The following is a 16,827-nucleotide window of genomic DNA, read 5'->3' as shown; positions in this document are numbered from 1 at the left end:
AATGATAACACCACAATCAAAATCTCTGGGACGCAGCAAAGGCAGTCATAAGAGGAAAGTATATAGCAATCCAGGCCTTTCTAAAGAAGGAAGATCTCAGATACACAACCTAACCTTACGCCTTAAAGAACTGGAAAAAGAACAGCAAATAAAACCCAAAACCAGCAGAAGACAGGAAATAATAAAGATTAGAGCAGAAACTAATGCTAACGAAACCAAAAAAACAGTAGAACAGGTCAATGTTAATTCTTTAAAAGAATTAACAAAATTGATAAACCACTAGCCAGTCTGATCAAAAAGAAAAAGGAAATTACCCAAATAAATGAAATCAAGAATGAAAGAGGAGAGATCACAACTAACACAACAGAAATAAAAACAATAACAAGAGAATATTATGAGAAATTATATGTCAATAAAATGGGCAATCTGGAAGAAATAGACAGATTCCTAGAAACATATACACTACCAAAACTGAAACAGGAAGAAATAGAAAATTTGAACAGACCATAACCAGTAAGGAAATCAAATTAGTAATAAAAAATCTGCCAAAAAACAAGAGTCCAGGGCTGGATGGCTTTACAGCATAATTCTACCAAACATTTAAGGAAGAGTTAACACCTATTCTCTTAAAGCTGTTCCAAAAAATAGAAATGGAAGGAAAACTTCCAAACTCTTTCTATGAAGCCAGCATTACCTTGATTCCAAAACCAGACAGAGACCTCACTAAAAAGGAGAACTATAGACCAATTTCCCTGATGAACATGGATGCAAAAATCCTCAACAAGATATTAGCCAACCGACTCCAACAATACATTAAAAACATTATTCACCACAACCAAGTGGGATTTATACCTGGGATGCAGGGCTGGTTCAATATCCACAAAACAATTAACGTGATTGATCACATCAATAAAAGAAAGGATAAGAACCATATGATCCTCTCAATAGATGCAAAGAAAGCATTTGACAAAATACAGCATCCTTTCTTGATGAAAACCCTCAAGAAAGTAGGGATAGAAGGAGCATACTTAGAGATCATAAAAGCCATATATGAATGACCCAATGCTATTATCATCCTCAATGGGGAAAAACTGAGAGCTGTCCCCCTAAGGTCACGAACAAGATGGGGATGTCCACTCTCGCCACTGTTATTCAACATAGTATTGGAAGCCTCTGCAATCAGACAACACAAAGAAATAAAAGGCATCCAAATCGGCCAGGAGGAGGTCAAACTTTCCCTCTTCGCAGATGACATGATACTCTATATGGAAAACCCTAAAGATTCCACCAAAAACTCATAGAACTGATTCATGAATTCAGCAACGCTGCAGCATATAAAATCAATGCACAGAAATCGTATGCATTCCTATACACCAACAATGAAGCAACAGAAAGAGAAATCAAAGAATAGAGCCCATTTACAATTGCATTAAAAACCATAAAATACCTAGGAATAAATCTAACCAAAGAGATGAAAAATCTATACACTGAAAGCTATAGAAAGCTTATGAAAGAAATTGAAGAAGACACAAAAAAAATGGAAAAGGATTCCATGCTCCTGGATAGGAAGAACAAATATTGTTAAAATGTCGATACTACCCAAAGCAATCTATATATTCAATGCAATCCCTATCTAAATAATACCAGAAGTTTTCACAGAGCTAGAACAAATAATCCTAAAATTTGTATGGAACCAGAAAAGACCCCAAATAGCCAAAGCAATCTTGAAAAAGGAAACCAAAGCAGAAGGCCTCACAATCCCAGACTTCAAGCTGTACTACAAGGCTGTAATCATGAAGACAGTATGGTACTGGCACAAAAACAGATACTCAGATCAATGGATCAGAATACAGAACCAAGAAATGGACCCACAAACGTATGGACAACTAATCTTTGACAAAGCAGAAAAGAATATCCAATAGAATAAAGACAGTCTCTTCAAGGGGTGCTGGGAAAACTGGACAGCGACATGCAGAAATATGAAACTGTACAACTTTCTTACACCATACACAAAAATAAACTCAAAATGGATGAAAGACTTAATGTAAGACAGGAAGCCATCAAAATCCTCAGGGAGAAAGCAGAAAAAAACCTTTTGACCTTGGCCACAGCAACTTCTTACTCAACACGTCTCCAGAGGCAAGGGAAACAAAAGCAAAAATGAACTATTGGGACCTCATCAAAATAAAAGCTTCTGCACAGCAAAGGAAACAATCACCAAAACTAAAAGGCAACCGACATGATGGGAGATGATATTTGCAAATGACATATCAGATAAAGGGTTAGTATCCAAAATCTATAAAGAACTTATCAAACTCAACACCCAAAAAACAGATAATCCAGTGAGGAAATGGGCAAAAGACATGAATAGACACCTCTCCAAAGCAGACATCCAGATGGCCAACTGACACATGAAAAAATGCCCAACATCACTCATCATCAAGGAAATACAAATCAAAACCACAATGAGATACCACCTTACACCTGTCAGAATGGCTAACATTAACAGCTCAGGCAACAACAGATGTTGGCAAGGATGCAGAGGAAGAGGATCTCTTTTGCATTGTTGGTGGGAATGCAAGCTCGCACAGCCACTCTGGGAAACAGTATGGAGGTTCCTCAAAAAACTAAAAATAGACCTACCCTACGACCCAGCAATTGCACTACTAGGCATTTACCCACGGGATACAGGTGTGCTGTTTCGGAGGGACACATGCACCCCATGTTTATAGCAGCACTATGAACAATAGCCAAAGTATGGAAAGAGCCCAAATGTCCATCGATGGGTGGATGAATGGATAAAGAAGAAGTGGTATACATATATACAATGGAGTATTACTCGGCCATTAAAAAGAATGAAATCTTGCCATTTGCAACTACGTGGATGGAATTGGAGGGTATTATGCTAAGTGAAATTAGTCAGAGAAAGACAAATATCATATGACTTCACTCATATGAGGACTTTAAGAGACAAAACAGATGTACATAAGGGAAGGGAAACAAAAATAATATAAAAACAGGGAGGGGGACAAAACAGAAGTGACTCATAAATATGGAGAACAAACTGAGGGTTACTGGAGGGGTTGTGGGAGGGGGGATGGGCTAAATGGGTAAGGGACACTAAGGAATCTACTCCTGAAATCATTGTTGCACTATATGCTAACTAATTTGGATGTAAAATTAAAAAAAAATAATAATAATGTAAAATAAAATAAAAATAAATAAAATAAAATAAAATAAAATAAAATAAAATAAAATAAAATATCCAGTTAAGAAATAGGCAAAGGATATGAACACACATTTCACCAAAGAGGATATACAGAAAAGATATTCATTATTATAAACCATCAGGGTAACAAAAATTAAAACCACAATATGGCATCACTATCCACCTATTAGAATGAATGATTTTTTAAATAATGACAACACCAATTATTAGTAAGAAATCAGAGAAATTGGATCACTCATACTTTGCTGAGGGGATTGCAAAATGATACAGCACTCTGAAAAACACTTGGTCAATTTCTTATAAAGTTAATTATCTTCTGACCTAGCAAGTGCATTTCTTAGGCCTTTGGAGAAATAAAAACTTAAATTCACACAAAAACTTGTATATAAATGTTCATAGCTTTATTCATAAAGCCAAAATTAAAAATATCCCTCGTGTCCTTTAAGAGATGAACAATTAAACCAGCTATAGTACGTATATACCATGGAATACTACTCAGCAATAAAAAGGAATGATGGATAAACCTCCAGAGAAGCTGAGTGAAAAAAAAAAAGAGGCAATTAAAAGGTCACATACTGAATGAGTCCCTTTAAATAACATTTTCAAAATGACAAAATTTTATTTATTTTTTATTGTATCTTCTTTTTCTTTTTTTTAAATTTAAACTTTAGTTAGTTAACATACAGGGCAATATTGGTTTCAAGAGAATTCAGTGATTCACCACTTATATACAACACCCAGTGCTCATCACAAGTGTCCTGCTTAATACCCATCACTTACCTAGCCCATCCCACACGCACCTCCCTCCATCAACCCTCAGTTTGTTCTCTATCATTAAGAGCAAAATGACAAAATTTTAGAAAAGCAGGACAGGATGGTATATGTGGTTATAAAAGTATCACCCAAAGGATCCTTGTGGTGATGGAACTGTTCATGATCTTCACTGTGGTGACAGATACTAGCCTTAAACGTATGATTAAATTGTACAGAACTACACACACACACACAGACACACAGACACACACACACACACACACACACACACACACACACAGAGGAGTGTCTGGGGAAATATGAATATCCTGGTGGTGATGTTATATTATAATTATATTATGTTGCAAAATATTAACATTGAGGAAAACTTGATAAAGTGTACACAGAAGCTCTCTGTATTTCTTATATCTGCATTTGAATCTAAATTTAATTTAGTAAAAATTTTAATTAAATAATAGGCCTAATTCCAAATGGTACAATATAACACTAATATTTTAAAAATTATTTTAAAATATTTTAAAAATTATAATATCTTAAAATTGATAGCAACTGTGTCTGCAAAATATTAACACTAACAGCCCTAAAAATACTTTTATTTTTTATTTATTTTTTAAATGTTTATTTATTTTTTAGAGAGAGAGAGAAAAAGAGTGTGAGCAGGAAGGGGCAGAGAGAGAAAGAGAGGGAGACACAGAATCTGAAGCAGGCTCCAGGCTCTGAGCTGTCAGCACAGAGCCCAAGGCAGGGCTCAAACTCACAAACTGCAAGATCATGACCTGAGCCAAAGTTGGATGCTTAACTGACAGCCACTCAGGAGCCCCCAAAATACTTTTAAATACGAGAATCGATTTTAAGTACTTATCCATCAGTAACTAAAGTCAATGGCAGTGACTTGAAACTTCTTGTAAGATTCTTCTTATAATAGGATTTACCTTTATTTATAAACAACTACCAGCTTTTCATTTTTAAACAGAATAAAATTTAAAATAGCTCCTCATAAGTCTAATTATTTAATATATTTCTAAGAGATTCTCTCTTGTTCATTGAATTTTCTCTTGTCTCTAAATATATAGGGGAAGTTATTATTTACTTATACATTTTGTATTTATATAGTTTAGGTTCAGTTCCCAAAGGATATTAATAGTGTAGACAGATGTCTTGAACTCTATAATCTGGTACATGTTGACATAACTCTAAAGGTGGGAAGGATAATCAGGCAAATTTGGAGGAAAAGAACAAACAGACTTTATTGTTTCTTTGGGAAAATATTGCCCAACGCATATGTTCATTCTATCTAAAATATCAAGTCCTTATTTGAATTTGGCTCTAACAAATTTCAGAGTTCCTTGAAATTACATGATGAAATTGGAGTGGGTAGAAAGAACATTTTGGAGAATATATAAATTAGTATATAAAACTAATTATTTGTTCATTTGTTGAAAATGTTAACTTACTGCAGAATGGTTTTGTGCCAGTAGTATCCAAAAACACAGTGGTCCTGAGAAATCTTTTTTCTTTTCTTTCTTTTAAAACATCTTTCCATAGCTCAGCTTGATAACCTGAGATTTGAGAAAGAAAACATTAGAAACTAGACTTCAAGCAAATAGCACACAAAGCTTTCAAATCACTAACGGAACTAAAGGATCAATGTATTATAATAATTATTATAATTATAGTTCAGGATCTTTATAACTTAAAAATGACTTTTCAAATAATTTTACACTATATTTATTTTAATTACATGATAATTCAAATTAAAGATTCACAAGCAAATCTACTCCCTGGAAATCTTATCAGAGGTTAGAATACTCTATATGGCTATAATCCATTTGTAGCAGTTTTTACTAATATATCATAAATTAAGAATTTTATTTGTATCTTTTTAGTAAATATAGCAGAATAAAATTATTAGATAAAATAAACACAGAATTTAGTTCCATGAGTACACCCCCCAATTCTCCTACAAATACACATTCAAAGAGATATAGTATATATGTCTGTACATTATATATAATACATGAAGTGTAGATAGCATCTATATACACTATATATTATGTATATAATATGTTTATTTCCAATATATACATTATTAGTAAATTTGAAATATTATCACATACACATATATATTGAAAATGCTTCCCACTTTATGTATTTGTCTCTTTCCACTTTCTACCTCTGAATTTGAAATGTGAACGAGGTAGAAAGAACACTGAATTGAGAATTAAGGATTTTAACTCTAGCTCTCACTTGTGTCCTTACACAATACTTATGCTCACACTTGGTCACAATTTTCTCATTCATATGGAAGAGCAATGAAACCAGAAAAGCAATCCCCAACATGAGGTCTGAAGAAAAGGAATCCCACAGGATGTTTTCTGGACAGAAGAGGTCTATAAGAAAATAAGTCTGACAAAGCCTGCATATTGCCTGTCTCTCCTAGCAATACTCTATGCATGTTAGTATAAACCTCCTGCTGAAGAAAACTGCAGGAAGCTTTTTAATTCAGCCCTTGTAATTGCTTCCCATTTCATAGAGCCCCTTTGGCTCTGGAAACATTTCTGGCAGATCCTGATCATGACACTGATCAGATGTTTACATGCTCATAACATGCTTGGGGGTTGGTAATGTCTTCGGAAAATCCTGAACAAACAACCTCTGAGATTCTTTCCAGCTCTTATGTTCTATTTTTATGTGGATTCATTTTTCTCTATAATTTCCCACCAGCAAGCTGTAGTTATCGAAAGTTGGAATACTTAACCGCTCTTGCCAAGTTTTATCAATTTGGAAGGTGTGAACCATGTATGATTCATGTCTACTTGCTAATAGCAAATGAAAAGCTAACAATGGTTTATACCTCTCCACTTGCTCCTAAAGCTTTCCATAAAAATAAAAACCCTCAATGCCACTAAGAATGCACAACTCTCAGAAAGAAAGAAAGAAAGAAAGAAAGAAAGAAAGAAAGAAAGAAAGCAGTCTCTTTCTTTAATGGAAATATACATGGATGATAAATAGTGAGAGTCCTCTGCAAAGCAAGAACAAAGATCCTCATGAGACCACCAGATCTGTACACTACACTGAGCGTAGAAAGGCAGTTGATTAAACTTCTCTCACTAAATACCTTATAAAATACTTAGTAGGAAATAAACTCTTGTGTCTGGTTGTTCCACAGGCAATTTTTCCATAAAATGCTAACATGGTCATAAGTAAATAAAAAGCTTCCAGCAAAAAATACTAACAATTATGTTATTCATTTTCCACAAAATCTTATAGTCATCATACCAATCTCACTTACCTAGCCTAGGACATGATTTTTCCTTGAAGTCGTCACAGTCCACACATGAACCAGCATGGAAATCTTTGTATGAAGGACAAGGAAATGAAATAAAATTGCAGGTTGTTTCCAAAGATGCCATGAACAAGTAAACGGCTCTCTGGTGACTGCATTTAATAAATGCAATGCCTTAAGTGTTAAAAAACAAAAAACAAAAAACAAGCAAAAGAACTGCAGATGTATTAAACCAAGTTCAAGCAAATTAGAGAAAAAATTAAAGGTTAAGTTCTACTCAATACCATGCACTTGTGAACATTGAAATGTTGCCTGACCACAATGTGCCGTTTTATCTCAAGCAGCTAGAGGTAGTACCATTGAAATGTAAATTCAGTATGCTTTTACAGGAGATTTAAAAGACATTTTTCTAAAGTAGTAATTACCACAGGGGAAAAATGTGTTTAATTTCAATAATCTGACACACTACAAACACAGTGCCACAACACTTAATGGCTATGTACACATGGTTCTCTTCTAACCCCTCACCTCTAATATTTCTTTTTTTTTTTTAATTTTTTTTCAACGTTTATTTATTTTTGGGACAGAGAGAGACAGAGCATGAACGGGGGAGGGGCAGAGAGAGAGGGAGCCACAGAATTGGAAACAGGCTCCAGGCTCTGAGCCATCAGCCCAGAGCCCGACGCGGGGCTCGAACTCACGGACCGCGAGATTGTGACCTGGCTGAAGTCGGACGCTTAACCGACTGCGCCACCCAGGCGCCCCCACCCCTAATATTTCTATTTAATGTCAGAGAGGATTATGAAACCAGGTAACATTAGAACTTCATTATGTCCCTTTCTTTCCTCAACTTCTCACATCCCTATAACCTTTGATCAAACTTCTCTAGCTACAGTGGGCTTTGGCCATATGTTACTTGACCAGGTGTCACTGTAGATGCTTCCTATGGCTCTGAACTGAGCCAAACTCCACACCTGGAGCAGCTGTTTGGCTATTTATATAACAACCAAGTGCAAGAGACTATGAATCTGTGTTTGTACAATACTATAGTGATGGTAAAGATTAAGTCCTGGAACCAAACTCATGTTATGTGATACTTTGACCAGATTGCTTCTTCAATAACTCAGAACTTCTCCTAATGTTTAAAATAATGAAATACAACTGTTGAAACTAATGTAATAGGTTTCATCATGACCAAATGGTATATCTACTGGTCAACTTTATGAACCAATAAAAATCCAATTAAACCATTTTTCACCAATGACTCTCATTAATCATGAGCAACAGTGATCAAAATCTTGCCCATAGATTAAGAGGGAAAAAAAGTAAACTGATTTTCTTTCATCATTTTGAATCATCTGTAATTCATTCAAAAATATTATTGGTATACCTGAAAAAATGGATTTGGGACAGCCAGGTTGCTTTTTTCCTCCATTTGCATAAAAATCTATATGTCCCAAAGGTTCATTAATGCCTAAACCTGAGAAGAAAAGCACTCGAGAATCACAAAGTGAACATAATCAGGTCAGCAAACTTGTACAAATAGCATCTCCTATAAATTCCATTGAAAGTGACTCCTACAATTTGAATTGAAAATAAAATACATGCTATTTTTAAAAAGACGCGTTTTAATACCTCAAATTAACTCCTCATGAAAATTATGTCATTAATTTAACATATTTATCAGTCACCGATTTACTATGCCCATCACAGTTCTTTGTGCTATGAATATGCAAGTAAAAAAGAAAAAGAGAGAAAAAATCCTTTTTTTTTGGTGGAAATTAAATTTTAGTGAGAGAAAGACCTAATAAACAAGTAAGAATATAGTATGCCAGATAATAATAAGGGCTGTAGAGAAAACACAAGTAGAACAAGAGTACAGTTAGTGCCTAGTGAGGGTGGCAGGTTGCTCTTTCAAACAGTTTGGTTAGGGAAATTTCCATTGAGGAGGTAGAGTCACACAAAATGTGAAAGATGTAAGACAGTGAGCCAAGCAGGAAACCATGTGAGCGTGCCTAAAATATTCAAAGAGCCAGGCTAGCTGGAGTACAACGTGGATGAGGGAGCACTGGAAAGAATGAAGCCAAGTCATACAGGACCTTTTAAGCCAGTGTGATGATTTGCTTGTACCCTAGATAATAAGGCCTAAGACTTGGTACTAGATTCACTAACTGGAAAAATCTAAATATGCTGCTTCAGCTGGAACAAACTGGGCCAGAGTGACATAAACCTGTAGCTATGATTTAAGGGCTTTTGTATATCTGTAGATCCTCAAGGCACTGGAGAATTACAAATTCTTAGTCCATGATTACCAATATGGGATCTATAACTTGGGGAAGTCATAGGAATGAAAGAGGGTAACAAGTTCAGAATACTCAGGACTATGATTAGAAATGAAAATCTTGCTGCCAAGTAAGCCTGCTGGGCTTTGGCTTAGGGACTACAAATTTCCTACAACATAATAAACTCTTAAAAGTGATCGGCAATAGATTTATATAACAAAGTAAATACTTGCGGCTGACAGTCAGGATTAAGATGCAGCAACATGATTTAGTTCTAGTATGTAACAGAAAAAGATAACCGTTAGTGAGGTATTTATTACCAGAGCATAAGAACACTGGGCATGTGCAATATCGGGGAGGGGATTCAATGTGTAAGGAAAGGCAAAGAACAATTTTTTTTCTTTTTTTTTCCTTCTTTTAATGTTTATTTATTTCTGAGAGAGACAGAGACAGAGACAGACAGACGATGTGAGTGGGGGAGGGACAGATAGAGACAGGGAGACACCAAATCTGAAGCAGGCTCCCTAAGCAGGCTCCAGGGTTTTAGCGGTCCACACAGAGCTCATGAACCACAAGATCATGCCCTGAGCCGAGGTCGGATGCTTAACCAACAGAGCCACCTAGGCACCCCAGCAAAGAAAAATTTGGGTGAATTCATTGGAACTCCTTAGAATTGGGAAGCATAAGTGTGATTTGACTGTAACAGTGGTGAGGGTTTGATAGGTTTGATAGCCTCCTTATATTCCATCAACTGCCTGCAATTTCCTAAATATGGCCCCAAGAAACAAAAAGGCCAATGATTTTGGAGACCTTTAATTTCCTTATGTCTGAACTCAACATGGAGTTCCAAGAATAGGGGTTCCATGTTGGAGCCATCATTTTCTCCAATCTTCTACTAAAGTAGAATCAAGCCAAGAAGACTCCTCAGGGATCAAAGAGAAGCAAAAGACATTTATATTAACTTAACAAATAGCGCTTGATGTCATTTTCCCTTTATCAGATGGAGGAAGATGAGCAGTTTGGTCATTTAGGTCATTCATTTCCTTCATTTGAGGAAGTATAGGAAAAGCATATATCGCTTTTTAAATTTTCTTTTTATTATAGTTTATAATACATATATGAAGAAAACATAAAGCTATGGATTAATTACTATCAGGGAAATAGCCAATTAGCTACCACACCAATGTCAACATATAGCACCTGGAAACCCCTACAGTGTTCTTATCTAATCACCAGCTTCTCCTTTTCCTACAATAATAATAACTACCTTTTAATAAAATAATTTTTTTGCTAATCTTTAGCTTCTAAGGATGCCTCCCAAAACATTACAATTTATATTTTCCCATATAAAAATTGACTCATATTCATGTATCCTTTTGTGTATGCTTTTATTATAAACTTGCTTTTTTATAATAATCCAAATTGGGTATGATTCATTATCCATTTTTATATGTTGCTGAATTGGTTTACTAGTGTGATGATTTATGTAGAATTTTTGTATCCATGGTTATAATAGAAAATGTCCACAAATTTTCTTTTCTGTAATGTCTGCCTCAAGTTTTGACATTAAATTTATGAAGCCTTTTTAAAAAGGTTTTAAACAGTTTCCTACATTTTTTTTTACTTTTTAATTTTTTTAAACATTTATTTATTTTTTGTGAGACAGAGAGAGAGAGACAGAGTGTGAATGGGGGAGGGGCAGAGAGAGAGGGAGACACAGAATCTGAAGCAGGCTCCAGGTTCTGAGCTGTCAGCACAGAACCTGATGTGGGGATCTAACTCATGAACTACGAGATCATGACCTGATCCGAAGTCAGATGCTTAACTGACTGAGCCACCCAGGCACCCTGGTAATTTTTAAATTACAGTTTCTATTTCATTAATAATTATAGAACCAAATTTTCTCTCTTAATTTGTTAGTTTGGTAAATGCTTTTTCTTCTTCATAAAATTTTTCTATTTTATATATCATACCATATAATCATATATTTTCATTTCTGCATAATATTGTTCATTATATCATAATACAGTCATTTTAATACCTGTAGCATCTGTAACACTATCTCCTGTTTATTATTGATATTGTGTCTTCTCTCTTTGTTCTATTTTTTCTCTCAAAGAATATATTAACATGGAGAGTGATATATAAAATTTAAGCATTCTATATTTCCTTCATTTCATGGAAAGAAGATAAAAATGAGATGTTTTATAAGCTTCATGTATGGGTTTCAAAAATATTTCTGATACCTCTGCATCAGAGAACCTACTATGAGAAAAGTGACTCCAAATCACCAGTTCACTTCTAGAATTTTTCTAGATGTTGGACTGGTAAGTTTTCCCTGATATCCCAGCAGGAATATTAGCCCAAATTACCTAATTCACAATTTTGGAAGGCGACATAGATTTTTTAACATATACAACTGAATAAGGACAAAACCTATTGGTAAGTAAAAGATGCACTCTGAATAGTATTCAAGGAAGAATTAATCTGTCAGATATGTACTGACCCCAAATATCTCATTCAGAAATTCATTGAGACAGGTGGATATGCAGCATCAAAATTCTGTGTCCCTCATTTGTGATGGTCATGAAAAGATCAACCAAAGGTGCCAAAACAATGTGGCATTTAGTGGTAAGTTAGATCTGATAGGTTGGGTCATCAAAAGATGTTGAGAATGAAAGACAATATAAAACAGTTTATTAGGAAAATCCAAAAAAATAAAATAAAATAAAAAGTAGGAAGAGCTAATTCCAAGGCCATAGGCAGAGCTGAAGTTGGGATTTCAGAAAGAAGAGCTCAGACAAAGAACCGCAGAGCAATTGGGCAGTAGGTGTACTATGTGTGGGAATGCTAAGCTGATATAAGAGCTAGAGATAAGGAAGACTTGAGAGGTTGAGGTATCACACTAGAACTGTGAACCTTAGGCACTGACTCCCTGTGAGATATAGGTGAACTCAGATTCCACTTTAGAAGCAAAACTGTACCCTTATAGGGTTAGCCCAGGCATTGATATTGAGAAATTGTCATCTATGGCATTTATAGCATTTGTATCTCTTGCAAAGGCACTGGTATGGATCACCCTGAAGTCAATTCAGAGGACTATGGGAGCAAATAAATTACTTGGACCAAAGAGAAAAGTAACCTGAGGAAATAGGAGAATCAGAATAGTCTTTGCATCACTTCCTCCTTTCTCCATGGTAGCACCATAACCTCCCCATGCCCACAGTGACAACACATGTAAATTATCAGCTAATCAGAGCAAGAAACTGGTGAAGGCAGGCTCTGGAATCAAAAGATTTCAAATTTTTTGAAATTTTGAAATTTGAAATTTCAAAAAATTGAAATTTTGAAATTTGAAAGCGGCTCTCTGCTTACTGGCCTTGTGACTTTGACTCTAGCTTCCCCATAAGTAAAAAAGAGATGACATTTACTTATCTCATGGGAACTTAGGAGAATGCCATAATTAGTTCACATAAAACATTTAAAACACTGCCTGAAGTATATACGAAGTGCTCAATAAATATTAGTATCATCAATTCCAAATCAGAAAAGGGCTTAGGGCCATCTAACTTATTCCTTGAAAGTGCCTGTCCAAAGCATTCTGGACCAAACTATCAATAGCATATTTGACATTTTCAGGAAGATAATTAAAAACAATAGAGAAATTATTTCTCTACATTTAGGGGAAGGTATTCTTTATCTGTGCCTGAAATGCTGTTTTCATTTCTAGTTGATAGATATCACAGCAAGAAAATGAGTGGAGAATGGTAACCTAAATACATCAGGAACATTAAGCATGGGAGAATTTGTGATCAAATCAAAATTGTCAATAGCATGAACAAGATGAAGTATTTTTTAATCAAATTTCTGCTTTTTAGGATGATAGGACAGGTCTTGAAACCTGAAGGAGGTAAATTGAAGGCAAAAAGTGCCATGTTAACACCATAGGATATCACTAACTCCAAGAAATACCACTTGTGGGAAACATAATCATTTTATAATTACAGACTCATCATCACTTTATCCACTAATCTTCCTCCTTTTATGTTCTCTGCATCCCAATGTCTACATCTCCTTTTCATTTTCAAGTAATTAAGCAATAAATCCTACATTGTTACCATTGATATCAGAATGGATGACATCCACAAACTTTGCATCAGTGTAATCTAATCTGAGATCACATGGCTGTCCAGAGAACTTTGGCCCAGCTGGGTCAAGACCTGAAATTCAAGAAAGAAACTATCAATCAATTAATCAACTTCTACTATAGTGTTTATTAGATCATATGTTTGCATTATTATATTATAAACATAAGTCTATACAGCTTTAAACTTGTCTAAAAACTAATCTAAATATAAATGAAATTGGATGAATAGCAAATATCTTCATTATCTGAATAATTTATACCAATCTTCCGAGTTTACCAACAATCTAGTGTTAAGCCACACTAGAAATGCCTCAACAAAATATTGTAGGTTTTTTTTTAGCATTTTTATTTAAGAAGTACTTAGAGATAAACTGGTAGTATTTTTATAGTTAATAAGTAACTACTACTTTTCCTGGAGGGGAAGGGGAATGAGTAATAGCCTGGTCCTATCTTGAACTTCATGCCTTACTAGTTCATCCCAGATCTATCTGCAGTTCTAAAATGAATTTTAAGTGCCAAATACAATTTGTGGTGGGGTATAAAACATAATTATTATTATGTTATCATTTATTTTCCACCAAAAGCTTCCCATATACACACAAGAAAAGAAAAATGTATTAAAATTTCCATGGAATATAGATATTATTTCTGGTGCATGTGAAATTCTACATAGAAATTCTAGGCTCATGACCTACTGGCAACTGTCAAAAAGGGGCAAAGAGGTAAAATTCAACACCTTGAGAACATCTGTGCAATGGGAGATACACTCATCTCAAAAAAGAGATTTTTTAAACTAAAATATAATGTTGCTCATCCCAAGCCCTTCTATTTTCCCTAGTGTATTTAGCCCACTTGACTGAATGAGGCAGAAACTTCTCTTTTCATAAATAATTCTGATGTAGAACTGCTACACTTGCTGGAATTTTAAACCCTGATGATTGCTTGACATGTGGAGCCATTCAAACTGGACTAATGTGTGAATAAACACACTTTAACATAAAGTAGGATTACTGTGATGGTTGAAAGAGAAATAGGCTTTGGTTGCTAGAAAGCTTTGCATAAATCCTGGCTTAGCTGTTAAGAACTTTTGACCTTCCTACATTCATTCAGTTAACCTGTTTTCGTATCTGTATAACAGGGATATTACTAAAACTGATCGAAGTAAGAAAGGTATACTTAAAGTTTGTAAAGCTCTTACTTATGCAATTTATTCACCTCTCCCCTCCCCCTTTGCTTCAACTTAATACTCTACTACTTTTATTAACACTCAAAATCATTATAAATCTTCTACAGACACATATCTCAATAATTGTTTTAAAAAAACAACTATAGGGCACTTGAGTAACCTGACTATAGGGCACCTAGGTGTCTGACTCTTGATTTCAGCTCAGGTCATGGTTTGGGTTCCACACTGACAGTGTGGAACCTGCTTGGGATTCTCAGTCTCCCTTTCTCTCTGCCCTTCTTCTCATGCTTTCTCTCTCTCTCTCTCTCTCTCTCTCTCTCTCTCTCTCTCTCCCTCTCTCTCTCTCAAATAATAAACCTTTTTTTTTTAACTTAAATTGGTTGGGGAAGGATACTAACTTTCTGGTTCTAAAATCACCACCATTCCCAAAAGGAAGCATGAAAATCCACATCAGCATTATTTGGCTACTAAACTTTCTGCATGCAGACTCTGTGAAGGAAAATATGAGAGGAATCAGGATCTAGACTCCCTCAAGCCTGGTTGTCAACTCCTGATTCTCTCTTCTGATGTTCAAGTAAAATTTTTAAAAGAACTGAAATATGTTAAAGTTTATGAAAATTAAATACATGGGTATATATTTAGTTAATACATGAAAAAAGTTTTATAAAAAAAAAGTTACAGAGGGAAGGAGGCAAACCATAAGAGACTCTCAAATACTAAGAACAAACTGAGGGTTGATGGGGGGTGGAAGAGAGGGGAAAGTGGGTGGTGGGCATTGAGGAGGGCACCTGTTGGGATGAGCACTAGGTGTTGTATGGAAACCCATTTGACAATAAATTATATTTAATATAAAAAAAGAAAAAAGTTTTATATTTAATGAGTCAAGCTTTTCTCTGGATTATTACAATAATAGGTTCTTAAAATTCACATGGAGCTGCAGAAATTGATCTTCCTCCCAGTTCTATATGAGCACTTCAACACTGCTTAGAACTAAACAAGAAAGAAGACTTTAGAATCTAACTAAAACAAAGGCGAGCATTGAATATAATACAGAAAAAAATAATGTGCATCATTTTTACTGTTTAACTATTGTGCCTGTTAACTTGTAAATAAAGTAATTTCTCATGGTTAAAATTATGCTAAAACACTAATTTTATCAAAAATATTTTACCTGTTATTCTTCCAAGTTGACCTTGAAATATCTTTCCAACAAATCCACTAACATGAGCCCCTAAGCTCATACCTATGAAATGAAAATTATCAAGAGTCGCTCCATGGTTCTGCAATTGAAAATAAAGTGTTATGATTTTCATTTCAGAAATCACAAATTATGCCTTGTGCATCAATATTATAGTATTCACTATTTTTTTTTCTGGTTTAATACATTTCTGGGAGATAGAGAATGGGATTTTATAATTTCAAAACAACATATTGTTGTTCAACTTTTTCCATAAGATATCTGATTTTTCTCAATATATTTTTAGTAATAACATTAAGCTTTTAAAAACCTTTGTTATCTATTATCTAAAATAGTATATGCAAAATAATATATTAATTAATAAATAATTTTGTAATAATAGTAATAGACATTAACAGGTACTTAACTTGAATAAGTGTTTTATAACTATCATATTCCATTAACTTGAATAAGTGTTTTGTAAATCTCATATTCACATTAGTCCTACGAGTTATTTATTTTTATCCTATTGCCCAAAGTTATTAAGAGCACATATTAAGTGTTGAATGAATAGTTTGATAATGAGTTGCCCAAAGCCAAATATACTTATTACTGTAAGGGAAAAAGAGGGACTTCAAGTCCAGGCCTATTTAACTCCAAAATATTACTAGTCTGCCTCCTTGTTTTATCTGATCAGATTGTGTCAAAATCCCTAGGAAGACTGGAACAGTGTGAATTATAATTCT

The 16,827-nt window shown here is 34.5% G+C and overlaps 1 protein-coding gene across 9 annotated transcripts in view; it reads right to left on the bottom strand.

The window, feature by feature from the left end:
• LIPI (lipase I) overlaps positions 1–16,827 on the bottom strand; it is a 72,800-nt gene that overhangs the window by 30,999 nt on the left and 24,974 nt on the right. For 6 of the 9 annotated variants that reach the window (XR_003426798.2, XM_027077534.2, XM_053220667.1 and 3 more), the window contains exons 4-8: positions 16,076–16,184; positions 13,690–13,791; positions 8,680–8,769; positions 7,296–7,463; positions 5,458–5,562 (exon numbers count right to left, since the gene is read on the bottom strand). Coding sequence is in view for 8 of the 9 variants with exons in the window: in XM_027077534.2 (XP_026933335.1) it covers positions 5,458–5,562; positions 7,296–7,463; positions 8,680–8,769; positions 13,690–13,791; positions 16,076–16,184 (574 nt within the window). In the remaining variant the exon portion in view is untranslated. The remainder of the gene's footprint in view (positions 1–5,457; positions 5,563–7,295; positions 7,464–8,679; positions 8,770–13,689; positions 13,792–16,075; positions 16,185–16,827) is intronic. The other 3 variants (XM_027077535.2, XM_053220670.1, XM_027077537.2) reach the window with 2 other exon arrangements.

The sequence above is a fragment of the Acinonyx jubatus genome, chromosome C2, assembly GCF_027475565.1.
Source record: "Acinonyx jubatus isolate Ajub_Pintada_27869175 chromosome C2, VMU_Ajub_asm_v1.0, whole genome shotgun sequence".
NCBI classification, from domain to species: Eukaryota; Metazoa; Chordata; class Mammalia; order Carnivora; family Felidae; genus Acinonyx; species Acinonyx jubatus.
This window is presented reverse-complemented; position numbering and strand designations above follow the sequence as displayed.